The 17,841-nt window shown below is 38.0% G+C and overlaps 1 protein-coding gene across 2 annotated transcripts; it reads right to left on the bottom strand.

The window, feature by feature from the left end:
• Positions 1-2,138: 2,138 nt before the first annotated feature.
• Positions 2,139-16,424, bottom strand: LOC103704804 (regulator of nonsense transcripts UPF3-like). Of its 2 annotated transcripts, none has more exons than XM_088720342.2 (12): positions 15,966-16,424; positions 13,950-14,056; positions 13,342-13,437; positions 13,124-13,219; positions 12,904-12,983; positions 7,081-7,167; positions 6,360-6,507; positions 4,610-4,701; positions 3,802-4,519; positions 3,561-3,703; positions 3,442-3,495; positions 2,139-2,909 (listed from the first exon to the last, which is right to left on the bottom strand). In XM_088720342.2, the coding sequence occupies exons 1-11, from the start codon at positions 16,103-16,105 to the stop codon at positions 3,457-3,459; spliced, it is 1,746 nt and encodes a 581-aa protein (XP_088576468.2). In that variant the 5' UTR covers positions 16,106-16,424; the 3' UTR covers positions 2,139-2,909; positions 3,442-3,456. The 2 variants fall into 2 exon arrangements, with proteins under 2 accessions (XP_088576468.2, XP_008786472.4); XM_008788250.6 differs by having other exon boundaries at positions 3,582-3,703.
• Positions 16,425-17,841: the final 1,417 nt, after the last annotated feature.

The following is a 17,841-nucleotide window of genomic DNA, read 5'->3' as shown; positions in this document are numbered from 1 at the left end:
TTTGGTTTAAGTGCATGTAAGAAAAAGCTTTCATGGACGCATGAATGCAGAGGCAAAAGAAGGTAAACATGAGTTAAAACTGAAGGTACGGTAATTTCATGTTAATTAGTAGGTTGTTTTTTCAAACAAAAAAACAAATGTGGTGAAGACTTTTGTATACCTTGTTTTTCCATTTGAAGTTCGTATGAAATTGTTCCAGTTATTGAATTAAAGGCCAACTTATTTGTTCTATATTTTTTTTTCTTAACCTACTAAAATGAAAGTAAAAAAGAATACCCATGCAACATGTGATGAAGAAGCAACTATTCTCCATACATTGAAAATACTTATGCTGAATACGCCAGCAAACATTCGTTGCATTCATCTTCTTGCTGTTAACTCTAAATTCAGCTCGGTCCATGCTGTAGTGAGATCCTCTTGGTGCTTTGAGAGGCGCCCCAAGAATGGCCAGCAGCTCCATCTTCTGAACACGAAAAAAAAATTATCGCACATTGTACTTCATGTGATAGTCTTGCAAGTAATTATGCAAAGCTCCATACCATATGTTTCCTCTTGATGTTATTTGAGTGTTACTAAACACAGTCGCACTTATAAACACATGCATCTGGTTCTCAAAAATCATGTGCATCCAAACCTAATTGGTCCTTGTCTGATACGCTGAAGTCGCTCTTATCCAAATGCAAAGGTCTTTTAAGACGTTGTCTTCCTCCTCTCTTTCACATTCGGTACATCTCAGATCAAATCAGGATCGGAGTTTATATATTCATATACAGACTCCATATAAAAAAATAATATAGGTTGATATAGGATCGTACTAACAAAAAAAAAATATTATGGGTGATACAGTTTATTACGTGATTTCCTAAAATCACTGTAATAAAATCATGCTAATAAAACAAATAATATAGATTGATAGAGGGTCACGTTAATAAAGAAAAATATTATGAGCGATGCAAGTTGTTGTATATCTTTAAAATTATGCTAACAATAGCAAGAACCCTTTGTCTGCAAGCCAAGTGAATGCTTCTCATCCAGTAGTTCTTTGGGTCTCTCGCCTGCAACCCCTTATAGGAAGGATCTAAACCTCACCAACCGCATACAAGTGTTTTGGACGAGAAATAAATTTAGCCCACCGGCCACGGGCCTTTCAGTTCCAAGCGTGCTGTTGCTCTTCGTTTTGCGAGTAAACGAGAGACTGACCAAGTCGGAATAATTCGGATGAAGGAACAACCCGAACCCAGGCAAGACCAAGAGCAAAGTCCGAGTAGGAAGTATCCTCCCTGAAACAAAAATAGATGAAAGAAGATCGAGACGAAGTAAGGCATACGGTAAAATCTCGCACAACGCGCAGAGATATTGCCTTGGGACGGCGAAACAAACCTGAGATGCGCAAGATCTACTCAGCAACCAGAACTTTCTAATTTATTATATAAGATCGGTTAATTTTTTTTTTTTTTAGAAGTCTAAACCACTTTTTCTGCCCGAACCTCTTGGAGAAGCCGCAATTTTAAGGTAAATCCAAAGCTCGCCATAATTGAACGGCCGAGATAAATAAACATTGGAAGAGAAATGATAACTAGAAATGGGTGCAACCATTGCTATAGGCGGATATTGTATATTACATTATCTTTACAAGTCGTTAAGCACAAGTAATGAAGAAAATTGATCACGAGGTCCACTGCTGAATTCCTTGATCCCATATGCCTAAGGTCTCCACAGGATAAGATAAAGCTTAATACTATCTATAATCTCACCTAAAAAAACTAGCCAACAAAATATTGCTCGAACAATCTCCCCCCAATGCACAGCCAATATGAAACACGCCCATACAGACTGTCACACACATCCTATTTTGCCTCAAATGGTGCCGCTGCCTATGGGAGGACTTAGGAGAAAAGGGGGACTGCAGTCAAATGACGAGAAATCCCTCTCGAAAACTAGTTAAACTCCCTCTCTTCTCTATTAACTATAACTATGCTTCAAGATTTGAAAAGACAATGAGGTAACCATATGATCTATTATATAATATCTGCGATAGAACTTTTATTCCATTCCACACTTGCGCACACAGCACGACCAGCAGCAATGAATACTCAAGCAAACACATCTATTATGGTAGGAATCACAGACAGGAAAAAGGCACAAGAGAACACCTGCATCTGGGTCATATATATAACAAACAATATTCAAAGCATTCACACAATAGAGGACTTGGCCGATAACCCAATCCATTCCTTTAGCTACATTCCCAGCTCTCCTCTCCAGCCAGCTGGTTTGCCCAATGCTTCAGTGGATGACACTGAATTTCCAACTATTACAAAACCAACTTTTATTTGCTTGACCAAATTCCACGGCTATATGATTTCATATATTGTTTTCACACCCAAAGCAGACAGTGGTAAAAGCTGCATTCAACCCTTCTCCAAATATATTTACATCTCCGCCAAGCACCTTCACGCAACACAGCCTCCTGGTTCCTCGGCCAAAGATGCTTGAGAAGAATTCTGTTTGACGACTCTGAGGCTAGACTTGTTTCACGACCCGTGCCAAAATATCTAGCCCACGAAGATTCCTTCATTGCTTGCGGATAGAATGAGGTACTCCAACTTCAAACAGATAATCACAGGCACTGTCATATAACTACTATCTACGGGGATAACTTTAAAATTCCACCTAATTAACCCAGATTTCCCTCCAAGTAGAGCATAATTCACTAGCAATAAACAATCATGCTGCTCTTGACGTGACTGGATCTGCAATTTGTAATGGGAACAATTTGGCAATGGCACACTCCAACAGCACGTACCAAACAGGTTATGGTACCTTGCGTGATCCAAAATGGATGGAGAAGACTCAGTAGCGAAACCAAAATGCTTCCACAGTTTGATACAAGTTGCACCAGTGTATATCTGTAGTTATGTAGAGAGAGACAACTTCAGTCATTTGACTAAATAAAATAGCACTGCACAAAACAACCACAGAAGAACTAGCTTGGGAACCAAAAGGTTCGTAACAAACAATAAAATGAAATGAAAAAAGCGCATACAACCTCAATGTTTTATACAATCCACCCAAAACAACCTCCAAGAAATTTTTGGCTGCTGATAAAAAAGAAACACTTCAATGACAGAATTGTAAACTAGGTGGACAAATAAATTCTGGCAGCTTCACAAGTACATCAAGTTCACATAATAGTGGATCAATCAGCTAGGTAAGTGGTGGTTGCAGTTTGCATAAGAGGATATCAGAAACAAATTATACATCGGAGCATGCCCATCTATATAATATAGGAATAGCATGCAACTTTGTTTTGGAATGATGAGAGCATCAGCTCATAGTTACTACCCTTCCCCACACAAGTATCTTTCAGACTATAGAGTTTATGTTTGGAAAATAATTTAAAAATCAGTAATGGAGAAATTAAGAATGAAAAGTACTTACAATTCAATAGAAAATTTATGAAGCTGAACCCGACTTCTGAACCCATACTTGTCTCTGCACATGGAGCAGTATATCAATTACATATCAATGATAAAAAATAATCTATGTCTACAACTTACAATATCATAATCCTGGCTGACCTCATGGGAACCAAAGCCAGAAGAACCCCTCTTGGAATGTTTCCCCTCAGATATACTCGAAGAGCTCTCCGCATCCTTTGAACCACGCACAGGTCCTCGGCGACCAGCATGCCTATGTGAACCTAGATATTTATCAAGCAATCATCAAACATCCTGACCAACAAAGTGCAGAAGAGGGGGGCCATCAGAAATATTTTACAATGAAGTGACAGGGCCTTACCATTTTCTACTACAAAAAGACTGACTCGTCCACCTCCATGACTTTTCATTTCTTCAGTTCTGCTTGCACTAAGTGAATCAGATTTTCTCTCCCCTTGACCCAGTTGCATGCCATGATCAGCCAGTGAACTGCTGCCACGTCCTACATGAGCATTCTGAACCACTACTCCATCATCTGCTAGTCTGATACCAGCTGCTTGTTGAGAAATAGAGACATCTTCTAAAGAATCCGCCAAAATTAACGCAGGTTCAGGAGATGAAGAATGAGTTCCATCATTTGATTGAGATCTGTCCGAGCGACGAAGAGGGGCCCAGACACCACGATCAGGTCTATCTTTATTCCTAGTACGCCTATCATGCTTGTCACTAATGGATACAGAACCATGCTTGTAGCCTGCAGCAACCTTATCGTCTATATATCTTTTATCATCACCGTCAGAGACAGATGGAAGTGGAGAACTACTAGAAACATGATCTCTCGAAATTGAGCGTGCACTGGGGGGGCGAGGGGGGCGCTTGTCCTTCTCCACGTTGGCTGTCTGCATCTGCTGCTCAGGCTGGGAAGAAACAGTATATGACTGAGTCTGACGTGCTTCCTTAGAAAGTATGCCTCTAATTATTCTCCCACTAGACTCGAGTCTCCGGCTCTGTTTAGAAGTCGAGGTAGGTGAGCTTCTTAGTGATGTTAAATTCTGCTGCTGCACTAAGCCACCAGATGCCTGTTCAAAGAGGTAAAATCAAGGAAGTGGCGACAAAAGATTTAAAGAGAGAAACAAGACAGTTTTCATACAATGCAATCAGTTGCTTACATGAGAACCTTCTCTCCCCTTCCCTTTCAAAAGCATAATTTTGCTCTTCCCAGCTTCAACAGGAAAAGAGGTTGATCCACTTGAGCCAGACACTAGAAAACAAAGCAAACAGCTGCAAATCAGAACATGCTAATACATAAAATACAAGCACACTAGATCTAGTGATCTACATAATGCACAAAACAGAATTGATAAGTCGTTGATGAGAGCATGTTCCTTGGATAGAACCCCAGAAATATATTTCACATAGGGTCATTGTATTCAGATAACCACATCATAGGACCATAACAACCGATAGAGCAGTGAAATACACATACACCCACAAACAGAGTAAGGATACATAAAAACATTTTGAAAATTAAACATAGCAAGAAAAGACCAAAACAACAACAAAGGTGCACCATGCACAAAAACATGAAGTCAACTTTCTCATGTTCCATCAACTTTCTTTTTGTCCGTGAGTATGTAATTTCATGACAATTGATCTATCTAATCCCTCAAAGAAACAAGTTTTTGCCGTTACAGGTTTTGTGGACATCTATAATCACAGAACCAAGATATGGAAGATAGCTCCCAGAAAGACGGCAGCTAGACTACTCAGCTTCATAGTGAGAAGTTACCCATTGTGGTTAATTTCTTTTGAACCAAAAAAGGAAACAAGGATTGGAATATGTGAATTTAAATGTGACTGTCAACAGATTACAGGAGTAGTAGAAAAATATGAACTACGACAAATACCTAGACAGGCAGAGGCGAAAATGGATCAGATAATAACCACTCGGATTCATTGTTGTCTCCAAATCTATTTAGACACAAACACAAGTTTTATCATTGATTTATATCCATATTCATACTTGTGTTTGTATCCACCGGAAGTGGATACCAATATCAACATAAACAACTCATTTGTATTTTAACCCATTAATGACCCTGCTTCTTTCATCAAAAAAACAGCCCTGCTTCTTAGGCTCACATCTCTTATTAATTCTGAAGTGGATTTAATAAGTGACAACAGCATTACGCCTGCAATTTTCTTTCCACGCAATGCTATCTTTTAGTTGATGTGTTGCATCCCAGGACCACTACTAGAAAGCCTTTTAACCTCCACATCGTATCTCAAGAAGAGTTTATAAAGGTCTATTAAATGGGCCACATGATTTAGTAGATGTGGTGACCAAGGGTTCAAGAATCAGCAGGATGAAATGTGTCCCAGCCATCCCACCCCATTCCTATGAGAAAACGGGACTTGCGACTGGGACGGGACATGAAGCCCTTGGTCCATCACACCCGGGGCTCCCTCGTCCCATGGAAACACCAGCTACGTCTCCAATTTGTGAAGGAAACAAGTCCTCCACCGCTCTTCCTCCGCAAGGTTACCCTTGCTCATGGCAGCAAGGCCCTTCCCCACTCCCAATCCCCTCGCAAGGTGGGCTCTTAAGGACCATCAATCTCTCCCAAGTGGCACAAACGAGGGCAAGGTGTTCCCTATCACCCTCTCCCTCTTCCAATTTGATGGTTCTCTCTCTGCAAGGTTCACCAAAGCATGTCCCCTCAGTTTGGTGGTCTGCTCTCGCTGCTAAGTTCGCAAGACTGCATCCCTCGGCCTTCTTTTCTTCTTTCGAGCACAGCCTCTGCCTCTTTTGAAGTGGGACTGATGCACATTGATGCTTACCCTATTATATAGCATTTGAAATATCATACTGAAATGTAACAGGATATCTTCAAGTAATGAAATTTAAATAAAGCATACCAAATTCATCTTCTAATGCTTCTGTACCACTTGAAGAAGCTACAGAAATAGGTTTATCTGGAAGTTGCTGGTCTTCTCTCCTTGACACTAAAATGTATGTTGGTTTGTCTTTGGCACCCCCATTCTTGGTATTATCCCTCAGTACATACTGCAGATAGAAAAGCAGGTGATGTCAACATGCTATGAGGATTACTACCTGTTATGACATAGCACACAGGGAAGTCAGGAACCAATGGTTCAGGATGAAACAACAAGGCCCCTCAAAGAAAAGGAACAGAGAGACTAATGCTTAAATATCTTAAATCATGAAATTTACAGCTCAAGCAGTGGCACTAATATTATTTGTATTAACTCGCTATAGATACTGGGAATTCGCAGAAATAGATCAGGATGCCATGGATTTAATTTAATAACTGCTAAACACCCCCACCCACCCTTTCCTATACCTGCCCCCGACAAATGAACCCCAACCACCAACACACACCAATACCTCCCCCCCCCAACCCACCCCAACAACATCCACACCCACCCCCATCCACTCACCCACGCATAAACACGATAACATGCCAACACCACGCCATCCCACCCACCCCCCACCCAATGCACACACACACCCCTCTAAACAGTCACATGCATGTGAACTCACACAAACTCAAGCATGCATACACACACAGAAAAGAAAATATCCAAAAAGGAAAACCTAAACTAATAAATAGCATACCATTGAAGTGGACAATCTTCGCTTGTCAGAACCTCGTTTAGAAACTCCCCCAGCTCTTTTGCTAAGTTTTCCATTACCAGGCAATCTCTGCAGAATATGATAGTTAGAATATGGCCAATAATCTAGAGATATAAACACAGTGCGCACTCAAATTTTATTTTTTTTTAAAAAAGGATAAACAAGAAAAGAAAGACAGCAAAACTACTTAACAAAAATTATTATATGCATTAAAGTCACTACTGTGGACTAATCATGGAGAACAGCATGGCTTAAAATGAAACCAAGAAAAGTTTCATAAAATATAAATTATTAGACACAAGAAAGGACTGAAACATAAGAAAACTGGAGGACCTAAAAAAAATGAGCTCTACAGCTGTATTCTTACAGAAATTGTCCTGCCTGGATAAATGAAATAAAAGTGACAAAAATAATGTCCATATAAATTCAAATTTTCTTTAAATCAAAAGTGGTTAAAGTTTAGAAATTCAAATGGTATGCATGCCAAATATCTACTTTTTGTTTGGACATTTTTGTACAATTGTATGTACCAATTAGGGGAGAATCCATCATAAAGTATTGAATGGGCTGAATCATCCTGAAAGTCTCAAGAGCCATTCAGAAATTATAGCTAGCAAACAGAATATCAAAAATAACACTTACGTGAGGCAACATGAATAACAGAAATAAATGTATAAAGGTGCCATTTCCATCACTTTCATTTTTTCTTTTTTTAAAAAAAAAAAGAGAAAAAATGTTCATTTCTTTTCTGATTTTAAAAAATATATAAACATGTTTGGTATAGTCAATTGTGTTTCAAAATAAATACATCGATGGTGATTGCCATGGTGGCCAGTAATGGCCAGTGTGATGGTGGTATAGTGGAGGTGACTACGATCAAGATGATGGCAGCGGTAGTGTAGTGGAGGCAAAGTGATAGTGGCGGTGGTGGTGGTGGCAGCAACCATGATGGTGGTGAGGTTACCAACATCATGACAGAAGCAATGGCTATGGCGGCGATGTGGTGGAGGCGATAATGATAGTAATAGTGATGGTAATTGTAGCGACGGTGGAGGCACTAGCAATGTGGTGGAGTTCGCAATGAGAACAACAATGGTGAGGTGAAGGCAGCGATAACAACGATGGTGACAGCAAAGGTGGCAATGCAATGATAACAGTGGCGGCAGTAGCGGTGATGGCGGTTGTGGTGAAGGCATTGTTGATGGTGGTGGTAAAAACATGAATTTCTTATTTTTGAAAATATTGAAAGCAAGGATTTCTTACTTTCATTTTTTTTTAGAAATAATCAAATTGACTTTTTAAAATAGATAATAAAACAGTAGTACCAAATATTTTGTCTCGATTTCTGTAATTTTATTTTTAAAAATAAAAAATAAAAGTGCTGCCAAACAGGCTGGAAACATAATAATAAATATGTTAAGTAATCAAAGAATTCCGCAGATAATAATAAAATCCTTTCCGGTTATTCTCAAACTTTTTATCAGATAATCTGTTGCATATTCCATCAACACACCTTAACAGACAGGCAACACACTCCTTTTGTTTTAAAGAGGGAAAAAGACTAAATCTTATAACAGTTACAGATCTGCTGATATCAATTTATCTAATATGCATCATATTCTGTACATTCACAATTTAACTAAAATTTCATTGTAGTTTCAGTCCTCAGAATTTGCATCTAAAGATTTAGATTGATTGGAATCTTTCCAGATCAACAGAAGTCGAAATTCCAACTTCATTACTATCATCCTATTTTTAATTTACAGCAAACACATACTTCTGTAATTGATTTTAGGGAGGGGAGATATATGTCTGGAAGTCTCATAACTCCTTCAGCCAGAGCGACAGTTAAAGCAACACTAAGAATATATGAATTTACCATTCTATGGTAGAATAGAAACCATAGATAGACCTTTAAATATGTTAAAAAAGTGCAATGAATACATAAGCAGCATGACAGATCATATTGGAGAAGTGATCAAAAACATCAGTTTATCTTTTCCAGTTCTGCTTAAAAGGTTTCTAGAATTCAACACTGAGAAAAGGTGTTGTAGGCTCGTAAAAGCTCAAAAAATAAAAAAACAAAATGATGAGAACTCAGACTGGATAGATGAAGACATAACCAATCAAAATTACTTACACCCACAAAAAAAACAAAACAAAAAAAACTTACCACCTCACTATGTTCATGAAAATAGTGGCAGCACACAAACACTCCCCTGAATCCACCAACCACACAATATAGCAAGCACAAAATGAAAATATCCAGCGGAGCCAACATTGAAGGATAAATATAGCCAATCAAAATAGCACGAAGATATCTTGTTAATTATAGATATAATCATGTTTGACAACCACTGCATGCAATGCATAGTATTTAGTGTATGATCATTTCAAGTTGAAAACATATACATGAAGGGGATTACTATTTATTCTATATGGACAGACTGGCAGACAGATAGATAGACAGACAGAAGTAGATGAGGCTCTGGTCGACCATATCTGAAACCAGATCAAGTGAAATCGAAAGATGGATTGAAAACAAAGATCTGAGCTAGCGAATGTCATCTACTACCTCCAACTTGCCTACCCACCAAAAATCATGCATCTTGGGGACCCCCTGCCTCCACATCAAGTGGTCGCTAATGGGCCTTGCATCGTGTTATGTAAACTGTCCAATTTGACCACTTGATGCATAGCCAAGGGGTCTCCAAAATGCATGATTTTTTATTTGTAGGCAATTTAGCAGTCCGGATCTTCACTTTTGGAAACCTGTCTTCAGACTTCACCTGACAGGATCTGGTATCATATCTAGTTAACCAGAGCCTAGTATGTACACAAACAAACGAAGAGCATCTCGCATGATGGAAGTGCTTTTGCTAGTTCTAGCTTATCAGCTCAAAAGTTTATACTTTTGTTGGGCGAAAAAAGTGTTTCCTGAGTGAAAGCATGAACAATGCCAATATCGGACCATATTTTTCGGATCATATGTAGCAGATGTCATCAAACACAACAAACAAGTAACAAATCATTCTAGAACCCAAATCACCCATCTCCTAAAAATTTTCTTTCCCTCCCAAGTATATACAAGGTTCCTCTTCAATATAACCCCAACTTGCCAATGACTAAGGACATCTAAACTTCTCGTCTGTAAGCTGCCTTCTTTTTCCCCAAGTTACAAACTGTATAACTTTTTCACTTCAAAACTTCAATCTAACAATTCAGCTACTTTGGTATAATTGTAGCCTAAATAATTAAAGCATCTCTTGGCTACCGGACAGACATGACAATTTGTTGTCACGGCCCATACTACATAGTCTGCAAAATGATTTTTAATCCAAACAAAGCACACGTTTCAAACATTTCCACCATCAAATCCTAGCAATGTCTCTTTGTTTTCTCACAGTCAACTCCTAAGCCAATAAAAAGTATATGATAGTTATATTCTCAACTTTACATAGGTCGGCAAGTAGAATAGCAGCACTAGCAAAAATTGGCTCTAAGCCTCACCAAGCCATAAGGGTAGACTGAAAACAAGTGCAAGCTCAACTACACCTAATTGCTTTAAAAGGTCAATCCCATAGTCCAGCCCTCAGCAGCACTTTATCTAGGTGCTGTCAGGGGGTCAATTTGTTGGAGAGAAATTACCCAGCCAACATAATCTCTAAAAAAAAATTATGACCAGTCCGCCAATGCTCATATTGAAGCTTAAAGAATTTAACAAGAAGATATAGTGAAAATGATTCCCCTCCTCCGCATTCATCTCCTAATATTTGAAGACAAGGAGGCTATGAAATCCTCAATAACCATGTTATGTTTGAATTATGGAAAAGCATCGGTCACAGTATTCGCTTCCTACTTCGAACACATCATTCACCTCCTACCAGCCATGAAAGAACAAAAAGGGAAGACCAACTCAGTAGATGAACTATCTGTCTCTCCTCCACTATCTTCCAAGCTATGTCCTAAGAAATTCTTCCAATTCAATATACATCTATGCAAAGTCATATTGGTTGCAAAACTTACTGTTGGGCAAAACGGTCCTTGATTATCTGCAGTTCCATCTTTGACCTCTAATCTTCTACTTCAAACATTTGATGCACCATCCAATTTTCAGAGTACCTAGCATTTGCCAGCACAGTCGTAAATTTATATTTAGCATCTCCTTTCATCCACTTTAAGTCTGAGTTTTCATTTAAGACAGTCAATCTCCAAGATTAACATGAGATAGTTTTCAATTGTTCGCTGCACAATTCTTATGAACGGTTAGAATGCCGAGCACTAGCTGACTCCAGAAAAACCTCATAGCCCTATCATCCACTTAAAGGGTGACTATATTCACCACATAGCTTCTTCTCAGACTAATTCCAGATGGTATCCTCTTTAAACTTTTTACTCATCTCACCTGCATTCTCTGAGTAAGCACTGCAAATAGTTGTGCTTCTCAATATTCTTCAAATTGTAAAGTTTACTAATGAGTTGTTCTCTTGCTCTGACAATCCTTAATATCTTTCTTGGTGCTGACTTAGCTGTTTTTTTTTTACATTTCTTGCTTTTCTTTTTGGCCGGTAACTTGGTTAGTAACCTATCTTGATACAGCAATAAACCTTCCATTTATCAAAGGGTCTCTTCCACATCATTGTTGCATTTTAAGATCATTAATTCAAGTGGTTCCAACATCATCCACACTTCATGTATTTTTCATTTCTTATAGTATCTCCGTTATAACTTCTTTAACAGAAGTTACATACCAACATAAAAACCATTATAACTTTATATATTTTCGCTTTCCTTATTTTACTCACTAGCTTACCAAAATTGGCATCCAGAACACTTAATATACATTCATTTTAAGAAATTTCAAGTCCAGAAGCAAATTGATGTTCCTCCTAATAAACTGTCTATTTTGACCACTATTAGTTAAGTCTTATTAATAATCAAGTCCTAATGTTCCCAACCTTAAATGTAGTTTTCATGTTTATGAAAAAGAAAAATGCCATCATGGATAAAGTTAAAGAGACTTTCAATCCAAAATCCAGTGTTCGAATTTAAGATAGATGCTAGAGTGATCACAGTATAAATATTAAATTTAATAACCCACTTTAAAAAAAATCCACACTTCTGCTCTCCTACAAGGTGATACCTATAGAAGATTTTCTCAAATTTCATCCTCCATAGTTCCCAAATTTACAAAAACAGCCTACCAGCTAGACTTAGAGCTCAGACTTGTATACAGAACAAACATGTAAGGACTTGTTTTTTTCCTAGTTAGAAGTTTCATTACACCTTCCAATATACTGACACAAGCTCACCTCCCATGACAGTCTTTTCCTACTGTAAAGGCTGCACCTTTCCTAGATGGATCCCAAGTCTGGGCCATCCACATCCTCCTTACACATCATATATCTGTATGAAAACATTTTTCGGAAATAATCCTTAATACAACAAAAAGATTATAACAAAGAATACCGCCCATGAAACATTTTAGTCGGAAAATCATCATGTAATTTTAAACTGTTCATGAAACTCATCAATCCAAGTGAGAACTTCTAAAAGATCTCTCCTGAACAATATAAAGAAAATCAGAGATCTAGATTTTCCTTTCACTTGTAGGAAGGTAAATTCTAAGCCATCCAACATGTTTTAACACATGGATATGTCATGAAAATGCAAGCTACCAAAAAACCAAAAACCAACAAATATGGGCCAATAATTGAGAGCTATGGCAGAAAAAACCTTGCTACAATACTGTGCCTTTGACAACAAAAGAAAAGATACAGCAAGTCTGCACAATTAACAAGATACCTGAATACCACTCTTGGCAGCTCTTTTTTGTCGAACAAAATCCATCAAAGGTGTGACTATGGGTGTCTCCTTTGGAGCACCTACAGAGCAGGAAGTGAAAATGTCAGCACAAATGCCTTCTTGTTTTCTTAACTTATTACAGACTCTTGATTATGGTATCCAGTGATTCTAGCAGGATAAGCCTAAATGTGTCCTTTCACATCTAAATATCAGAGCATACCTGCTCTTTCTGCTTCTTTTCTTTCCAGCTGAATCTCAGCACTTGGAAGATGTTCAGGCTTCGAAAGAAGCTCAAGAAACTCCAGATATTCGGGATCTAGTTATTCATCAAAGAAGCGTTTGTGATTAAAACAGAGAAAAATAACATATATAAGCCAGAGCATGTCGAGGTAAACAAGTACATGCAGAATCAAAGTAGACAAAAAGAAAAATGCATACCCTTGGATATAGTCCCTTCACGGCCATCCTTCTTGGGCCATGGCTTTGGAACACGTTGTGAAGGTGCATATTCTACAAGCGCCTTAAATTGAGCACCTGCCAAGAGTGATGAAATTGCTATCTATATCAATTATTTTTTTTAATCCTCTGGAAAAATGAAAGGTAGCGGCACATCGGGGATCACAGGAACCATAGCCAGTCAAATATCTGAATTTTCCAAGAATATGAATACTGCTATAAAAGCAAATGGCTGTTTAGGACCTCAGGACTCAACTGTACTCTTCTCTTGATTAACATATCAAACATGCAGGCACATGTGCGTGCACACAAAAGCATGTGCATAAAACATGCATACTAGTAAGTACATACACACATAAACACACGTATGCACATATGCTTATCAAATAGAGGTAAATTTACTCACACTCATGCTACAAAAACATTACATATAAGAATGTAATTATCTGCAACTGATCTCTTAGCCAGAAAAGTGGATCAAATATTCTATTAGCCAGGCTGCTATATGAACAAACCAATTAGCCACTTAACATAACAATAATTTACAAGCTTCCATTAAAATAAAATAAGAAAAAATTGTATTTATTTACCCTTCTCATTGACAAAGATGTGTCCATCAAATAACTCAGCAAACTCGACCACATCTTCCAGTCGCTTAAAATTAAGGTAGGCTCGAGAATATCTCTGATTTTTGTGACTGCAGAAAACATTCAAACTGCATTCGATTAGTATGAAGAATAAACTTACAGTTGCCTCAATAGTTTGTGTTACATCACAAGCATATAAAAAGTCATAGACTTAATTCTGCTTGTGCAGGAGATTGTCTTTGCTTATTATCTTTAATGCCGTTAAGATGCTAAATTTTAAAACATAAACAAAGATATTTGCCTCTGATTGAACTCTTGAAGAGAAGAAGTGATCATAAAATAAAGAAACCATCTTAACTAAGAAAAAAAAGGAGTAATAAATCCTGTGAGTCCTGGTAATTGTGCGCAGTGCAGTTCATTGCATTAACATGCTCCAACTGATCACATAAATGAACTTCGACAATCGATAAAGAAAAGCAAAAAATGTTAAGAAATTATCACATTAAACCCTAGATAACAGCTTGTACTGTTACAATCAACAGACTGGATGCCCTTTACAGAGACCAAAACATATTCTTGAGCAAAATACTCACAAAAGGTTGATGTCAGGTTAAGAGCCAATCATAAAATATCCTTAAAAACCTAATTAATCATTTTGATCCTTGAAAAAGACCACACACATAAATTAAAGTTTTCTTATAAAGGTTCAGATTAAGTGAACAATTAAAAGGGGGTGATATTGGAATCTTAGATGCCAGAACCAATAGCAGGTGCAGGAGCACTTACACGTCCAAGTGTAGAGAAGTGCTTGTTTCCACAAAAAAAAAAACAACTAAAGAAAACATTTAGAAAGAAAGCACAGCTTCGAGTTTTATGGTATTTTATGAAGTGGGTAAACAGAATTTTTCAGCTAATATGATAAGGATTAAAAATAAGTGCCCCGAACAATGACATCATGCTGTCACATTAACTCATTGTCCTCACTAAAATAACTTGGTATATCTATATTACGAAGACTTGACAATCGATAACAGAAGAACCTTGGGCAAAGACAATTACAAGTGAGGCCTCTATATAGACTCTCTACTTCATAAAACAGACCCATACTGAACCTCTCAATGGATAACATTATGAAGAAAAACAAAAGCAGAGAAAGAACTCAAACAATTCTGGTAGCATCACCAATACATGTAAATAATAGCATAGACAGACCTTAATCCAAAACTTTATCAATGAATAAGAACGCATCCTTGAATCAATCACAACCACCACACGTGGAAAGGGGAAAAAAAATCCAGGAGCTGGATCTCTGAAATATTCCTAACTAAATTTTCAACATGTGAGAGAGATGAGGACGGCATTTTATTGCCAATAAAAACAAAAGAAATTCTGGATGTATATATACAAATAAGATGATTATACCGCCATGCAGGTGATGTTCTCCCTTTAAGGGAACCTACTATTATCGAGGCCCATAAACCCTTCGTTGTTAAACTATGTAGTCTCACAGCTAACCTGCGTCTGAAAGTCAGATGACAGGCATCACAGCCTTGACAGACAATCCAAAACCACTACGAACTACCTCAAAGCAACAAAGTCTAGTGTTCGGAAAAAATTACATGACACCAGCTTTTTTTATAAAAAAAACACTTCGAACTAGCAAGTTCAGTTCTTGGTGCAAACCCAAATCCAGACAGGCTCTAATTACATAATTACAAACTAAAATTTACGCTCAGAGCCCAAAATACATCCCCGGAAACAGTGTCCAGAAACAACCATCGGTTTGCACCCGCAAACCCCAATATAGGCACCCAAAAAAAGATCTTTAAAAAGTCTCGATTCATCAACAAGCCAAGTCCCAAGTTAACAATCTAGTGACAAGTAAAATACCCTAATTTTGATTTTTCAAATTATGTTTCAATGCTTGGACCACCGCGGATTCGGCCCGACTAAAGATCAAATACAAACTAACAACCGAGACAACGGATAAAGATTAAAAAGAGGCAACGAAACCCTAACCTGGCCTTCCCGGGGCGGAAGCACGCCCAGTCGTAGCGGCCGGCAAACCTCCCGTCGATCTGCTCCATCAGCGCCGACTGAGAGATCGACGGCGGAAGGTGCCGGAGCACGACCTTCGTCCGATCAAACGAGTCCTTCATGTGCGAAATCCCCGGCCGAGGAAGAAACCCTAGAAAATTCTTGCACGGATTAAGGGGGAAAACCCACGGTACCTCTGCGGATTGCGCGACAATCCCTCACCGAATCACATCTCCTCCCCCGTAGTATCCCGATCGCGTGGGACAAGGTTAGGGTTTTTGCACTAATTAGGGTTTCGATCTGAAGCCGCGGGCGGAACTGGCTCAGAAATCCGGTCAGAGAGAACCGAAGGGGCAAAGAATTTGTGCCAACTGACGGAAGGGGCCGAGGCGGAAAATTAAGTAAAGAAAATTTATTTTGGGATTGCTAAAAGGAGCCGGCGTGCGCACTGCGCTCTTTGGCGCACGTTAGAAGCTCCGAAGATACCGTTCTGCTGTACCTCCGGAAGAATGACATGCGCTGGGGCTTGGTGGTGGAGCCCGGAGATTTGGTTGTTTCTTATTGGCTGATGGCTCGATCTGCCGTGTGTTGGGAGGGACACCACATGCAAGTGACGTGGAAATATATATATATATATATATATATATATATCTGCTGTTTGCTGAGGTGCACGTGAGGTCACCAGCGTACGAAGATACAGCGATGTGATTTGAGAGTCTGTCTACTGCTTGGCGGAGGGAAGATCTGGACCGTCCGTTCGGCTAATTGATGATGGATGTGATGAGAGATTCGGCATAGACTTTCACCATGCACGTGCAAGTAAATGAAAAGAGAGACTGCGCGCGCGTGCAGGGACGATGACTATGAGCTAGTCCTCAGTTACAGTGATCTACTAATTAGATCGCTGCTCAATGGTATCCGCATGCTTTGATATGAGTGTGATCTTTTTTGGATCATACATGTTTACAGAGAAGACGAATAGGGCTGATTGAGTGGTATTTTTTGCCGCTCACCATTCTAGAGGCTTCACTTGGATAGACCGCATGTATTATCTTTTTTTCTGATTTTGTTGGTTGTACTCACACTTGGTCATTCATATCCTTTTTTCTGGGTTGGTCGCATGTAGCCAATGTGTTGAACGTTGTTGCAAAGAGATGCAATAATTTAAACCATATTATTCTATAAATCAGCTAAATTAAATTATTTGAGTATACATAATATTTATGAGAAATAAAAAATACAAATATTTAACAATTGAATTGAAATATTTGTCAAAGGATCCAATAATGTAGGTCTGGTAAAAAAGTTGTAATTTAGGCTATGTTTAATTATTATTTGCGCTCTCATTCTGGATTAGTGAACTTGTTATAGGCCCTGTTTGAGGGAGCTGTGGGCAGTAGAGCTGTTGGAAATAGAGTTGTTAGAAGTAGAGCTGTTTGAAGTAGAGTTGTTCGAAAAACTGTTTGCTGTTTGGTAACTACATTTGTAAAATGCTGTGTCACTTTAACATATGTTTGATAAACAAACTAAGAAAGTACTTTTGTATCACAAAATTACCATAAAGGACATTGCATAGTATTATACAACAGAATATAATAAAACATAACATATATTAATACATAAATATACAATATAGTATAATATTATTGTAATATACAATAATATTATCATAATATAGCATAATAGTAATATAATTATTAGAGTAAATTAATTTTTGATAATATAACATAATATTAAATTATTTAACATAACATATTAATGTATTACGATATAATGTAATATATTATATTTATAGTATAATACAATAATAAAGGTATAAAATATTATAATTATTAGTATAAATTAATTTTCTATAATT

The sequence above is a fragment of the Phoenix dactylifera genome, chromosome 4 (assembly GCF_051530095.1).
Source record: "Phoenix dactylifera cultivar Ajwa chromosome 4, Ajwa_hap1_PhDact_Kaust_v1.1, whole genome shotgun sequence".
Classification (NCBI taxonomy): Eukaryota; Viridiplantae; Streptophyta; class Magnoliopsida; order Arecales; family Arecaceae; genus Phoenix; species Phoenix dactylifera.
Note: the sequence above shows the minus strand (reverse complement) of the source record. Positions and strands in the feature narration are given on the sequence as shown.